This window comes from Temnothorax curvispinosus, unplaced genomic scaffold, assembly GCF_003070985.1.
Source record: "Temnothorax curvispinosus isolate PA1 unplaced genomic scaffold, ASM307098v1 QBEX01000148.1, whole genome shotgun sequence".
NCBI classification, from domain to species: Eukaryota; Metazoa; Arthropoda; class Insecta; order Hymenoptera; family Formicidae; genus Temnothorax; species Temnothorax curvispinosus.
Window position 1 is genome coordinate 1 of NW_020209928.1, and position 5,544 is coordinate 5,544.

Sequence of the window (5,544 nt, forward strand, 5' to 3'; positions counted from 1 at the left end):
TATATATATATATATATATATATATATATATATATATATATATATATATATATATATGTTGCGGTAATGTCCTTTTTATATAAACGGTTATAAAAGAATTAATAAAATTATTAAAATATTAAAATATATAAAAAGAGCGGAACGCGAAGAGACAGGCACTCTGTACATGATCCAAAATGATGTCGTGAAACATGTCCCGACACGTAGTGTCTTCATAGGGAAGAGGACATGATAATTGTAGGTCATAAATTATAGTAGCCTGTCACCGGCGCTCGATTCTATAACGCTGTTTGTTTATTGTATGGCTCTTTCTTGAAAAATTATTAGACGCACACGTAAAAACAAATATCCGGCCGCATGAGCAATTTTGAAAGAACCTTTTCCTGCGTTCCAGAATTCAACTAAAAATCTATAGTTTACGTCACGTAAAATATGGTTTTTTGTTGATTTTTTTGGAACGCCGACCTAGAAAAAATGATCTTCGGCGCCATAATTATAACTTAAAGTTTGCCTTTGTACTCGTATCCGCGTGATATGGTCCCCTCCCCGCCAAGATTCTCTCGCCCCGCACCCCGCGCAAGCACCATGATCTCGAACCGGCCTTGCTATACTACTATCTTGAAATGAAAAATATATTCTGTGTGTGTATATTAATGCATATTACTTGATACTGTAAAATTAACATTATTGTTCTCAGATCCATGATATTTTATAATGTTCTTACAAGGGAACCTCGCGAACTCGAAAATTCTGATTTTAATGAAACTTTCCACACATGTAGGGGGAGTAAAAAAATAAATTTAGAAATTTTTTGTAGCGGCCCAAAAACGGTTTTAAGAGGTGTGAAACCACTCCTTATATTTAGAGCGGTTTTTACTTTTTTCAATATATCTCGAAAAATATTTGATATCAAAAAATGTTTTAAATAAAAGTTTTATAGTAAAATCTCCTCTATTCAACAACATTAAATATAATATTTTTTTAAAATAATTTTATAAATAAAAATTTTTTCCTAAAATTTTATTAATGTGGTTAAATAGCGATGTCTTTACCATAAAACTTTTATTTGAAACATTTTTTGATATCTCAAATACTTTTCGAAATACATCAAGAAAAGCAAAAATCCGCTCTACATATGAGTGGTGGTTTCACCCCTTAAAACCGTTTTTGGGCCGCTAAAAAAAATTTCTAAATTTATCTTTTTACTCCCCCTACACGTGTGGGAAGTTTCATTAAAATCAGAGTTTTTGAGTTCGCGAGGTTCCCATGTTAGTCGCATAATCTTAATATCAGGCTACTGTTGTATACAGCTGATATTTTGCACAGTTGGTTACTGATGAAATATGCACAAAACGTCTACACAGTTTAGCCAGAAAATATAAAGAATTATAAGTTTATTTTAAACTAGATTTTTCGCCCGCGCTTTGCGCAAGCTCAAAATCTATTCCCCTCTCCCCGAACTCACTTATTAATTAGGAGCACCAACAGAACCCCATAAAACCCAATTTTCAACCCCATAATAGCCATTTCCATAAAATTAGTAATCTTTTGATACCAATTTCATCAAAATCATCAACAAAAAATTAGAAAAATTTTGGCATTTTCAAGAAAACCGATCCATTAATACAAAATTATCCATTAATAAAAAATTAAACTTATCCTCCAAAAATTAAAACAAAATTTGGTACTGGTTTCAAGAAAATGGGTTAATTAATACTTATTATTTCTCGAAATTTGAATAATTTCCAATCTGGTTTCCAAAAAATCGGTAACAGAAAAATATCCATAAAAATTATTCATAAAAAAAATCAGCTTGATATCTCGAAGTTTGCGAAAATTGGAGCAATCACATACATTTTTTTTTAACAGAAATCGGAAACCTCTTTACTATTAGCAATTTTTCTAATTCTATTACATTCTTTAGGTCTTTCTACACCTATTTCATACACAATTTTTTAAAATTTGGTTAATTATTTCCCGAAAAATTGAAAAAATTTTGGATACCGGTTTTCAAAAAGATCGGTAACGAAAAATTATACATCTAAACATATTAGCATCAAAAACTCAAAACCAATCTTTTTTTTGGTTTCTTCTACCTCTATTTCATAAATAATTCATTAAAATATGGTTGATTAGACCCAACTTTATACGCAATAAAAGGTTCATATACGAAATTTATGAAAACAAAGCTTCCTCTATGAGGAACCGGTTCCCAGAAAATCGGTAACAAAAAACTATACATATCATGGCACTCCTCGGAAAATTCTACTTCTATTTCATACTTTTTTGGTAAAAATTCGGTCCACTAACAAATGAGAAGTTTGCGGTCAGACAGACAGACAGAAGACGAACTGGTTTCCAGTAGCAATTAAACCCATCTTCAAAAAATTAATAAAATTTTTGAACTGAAATATTGGAAAAATTTCTGAACCGGTTTCTAAAAAAATCGGTAACAAAAAATTATACACTTTATAGCATTTCCCGAGAAATTCTACCCTTACTTCATATATAATTCTTTAAGATTCGGTCAATTAATTCCCAAAAAATTGAAAAAATTTTGGTACCGGCTTCCAAAAAGATCGGTAACGGAAAATTATAGTACTCCCCGGAAAATTCTATCCCTGTTTGATCTATAAATTTTTAAGATTCGGTCAATTTCCCGAAAAATTGTAAAAATTTCTGATATCGGTTTCCAGAAAATCGGTAACAAAAAACTATACACTTTATGGCATTTCCCGGGAATTTCTACCCCTACTTCATACACAATTTTTTGAGATTCGGTCAATTATTTCCCGAAAAATTGAAAAAATTGAAAAAACCGGTTTCCAGAAAATCGGCAACGAAAAACTATACACTTTATGGCACTCCCCGGGAAATTCTACCCCTATTTCATATACTTTTGGTAAAAATTCAGTCCACTAACGAATGAGTAGTTCGCGGTCAGACAGACAGACAGACAGACGTCCGGTACTTATAGTTAAAGAAATTTAAAAAATTGGTTTCCAGAAAATCGGTAACAAATAACTATACACTTTATGGCATATTTTAAATAAACGTTTTACACACACAGAACGTTAAAGACAGACAGATGAGATGTTACAAACAAATGACAATTACGAACATAGTTCACGGTTCTATTTTATATACCCAGAATGCGATAAATAAACTTTTGATAGTTAATCGCGGAAAGACGCTAAATACAAGTTTTCTAACATTCCCTCTTGACGATCCGCGCATTAACTTTAATAAATAATAATTAAATCTTGATTCCGATTGCTGTAGAAAGCTTGTTGAACTGAACTTGTGGTAATGGTTTCGTTAGAATATCTGCCATCATCTATTCCGAAGGACAATAACGAACGTCGATTATACCTTTCTCACGAAGATGTCGAAGCTGATGATGATAAACATCAATATGTTTAGTTCGAGCGTTAAATTTGTCGGACTGAATTAATTTTATACATCCCTGATTATCCTCAAATACTGGAATAGCACCTTCAGGAAGTACGTTCATATCAATGAGTAGCTGACGTAACCATTGAAGTTCCTTGACTGCATGAGAAGCGGCCACGTACTCTGCTTCGGTTGACGACATCGATATCGAGGTTTGCTTATGACTGCTCCAGGCAATAGCACTTGATCCAAGTTTAAAAGTATATCCGGATGTTGATTTTCGATCTTGTTTATCACCGGCCCAATCAGCATCCACAAAACAGCAAAGAATATCATCACTGGTTGAAGATAGATGAAGTTTGTAATTCTTAGTGCCGGCGAGATATCGAATTATTCTTTTGACTGCATTCCAGTCCATTTGAGTTGGAGTCTCTACTCTTCTAGCTAGAAAACCGACAGCAGCAGCCACATCAAGTCGTGAAATAGTAGCTAAATACAGAAGAGATCCAATTGCTTGTTGATATTGATGATTGTTCGACAATAATGGACTATTCTCAGTATCTCCGGCTAAAAAACCCGTTTCCATCGGAGTTCTAGCCGGTTTTGCTTCATTCAGTTGATAAAGTTGAAGTAATTGTTCAATCTTGGCTTCTTGACTTAATAAGATATCTCCATTTTTGTTATGTTCCATCTTGATGCCAAGATAATATGATACCTTGCCTAGATCACGAATTTCGAAATGACTACTTAATCTCTTGCTTATTTCTCTAGTAATGTTAGCAGTCTTTCCAGCTATTAACAGATCATCAACGTAGAGAAGAATATAAGTAATCAATTTATCTTTCTCTACACGTGTATATAAACATGCATCCGCTGTACTACGCTGAAAATTAAGCTTTGTTAATACATCTGTTGCTCGACGATTCCAAGCAAGTGCGGATTGTTTAAGACCGTATAAACTTTTTCGAAGTTTACACACTTTATTTTCCTGACCCTTTTGATCCTGACCCTTAAATCCTGGTGGTTGTTCCATGAAGATTTCTTCTTCTAAAAACGCCGTTGAGATAGGCGCTTTGTACATCGAGTTGTTGAATATACATCTTTTTGGCAGCGGTAGCTAATAAAACTCGAACTGTATATCATACCTGACAACAGGTGCATAGGTTTCGTCATAATCCTCGCCAAACTTTTGTGAGAAATCTCGTGCGACTAAACGAACTTTGTAAGTATGAGGGCGGCCATTTGCATCGAGTTTCGTTTTGAACACCCATCGACACGAGACGGTTTTTCGCTTAGGTGGAAGATCAACAAGATCCCAAACTCGATATTTGTTGAGCAGCTTTATCTCTCGTTCTGCAGCTTTCGTCTAAAGCTCCCTCTGGCAGTGTGGTAAATGCTGAACCTCTTTCCAATTACTAGGCTCAGCATTAACAGCTGACACCAATCTTGCTGATCCATATCGTTTGGGTGGTCGTTCAGCTGTAGTCCGTTTAGAACGTCGCAATTCTTGTGTTGAAGAGGAAGAAGATGCCTCATCTTGAATCTTCTCAGGAACATTTTCAATCTTCTTCTCAATAACAGGGACATTTCGAACAGAAACGTCTTCTTCAGGAACATGATTATCTTCTTCAGGATCATCTTCTTCATGATTGTCTTCTTCATCATCTTCTTCAGGAACATGATTATCTTCTCTTCCGGATTCAACGCTATTATATTTTTCATCGCTATCATCATCATTATCGTCGCCTGAATTTAATAATGGTTGAGTAGGAATTGTAGTTCTCGATGGTCCATCATCATCGTCATTATCCATATCAGGATGCCAACCACCTCCCTCTGTTTTTGACTTACTTCGAGATTTGTGACTATAATCTTTGTTGTTCATACCAGGATGCCAATCTCCTTCTGGTTCTTCGATCGATTTCTTCTGTTTAGTAGAATTCTCAACAATTCTAACAGTATGACTATACCATACTTTATTAGTCTTTGGGTTTAAAATTTGATATCCTTTTACATCGTCTCCATATCCGACCAAGATTCTGTCCACAGTCTTGTTATCCAATTTTCGACGATGTTCTCGTGGCACAAGACTAAATACCTTGGCTCCGAAGACTCGAAAATGACTGACATCAGGCTTCTTTCCTTTAAAAA

The 5,544-nt window shown here is 34.4% G+C and overlaps 1 protein-coding gene across 1 annotated transcript; it reads right to left on the bottom strand.

Annotated features, from left to right (window-relative positions):
* Nucleotides 1-3,372: 3,372 nt before the first annotated feature.
* Nucleotides 3,373-4,566, bottom strand: LOC112459541 (uncharacterized mitochondrial protein AtMg00810-like; the record flags this gene model as incomplete). Its single annotated transcript, XM_025023748.1, has 3 exons — nucleotides 4,539-4,566; nucleotides 4,369-4,440; nucleotides 3,373-4,185 (listed from the first exon to the last, which is right to left on the bottom strand). Coding segments are annotated over exons 1-3 (913 nt in total), but the record flags the coding sequence as incomplete, so codon positions are not given.
* Between the last annotated feature and the right edge of the window lie 978 nt (nucleotides 4,567-5,544).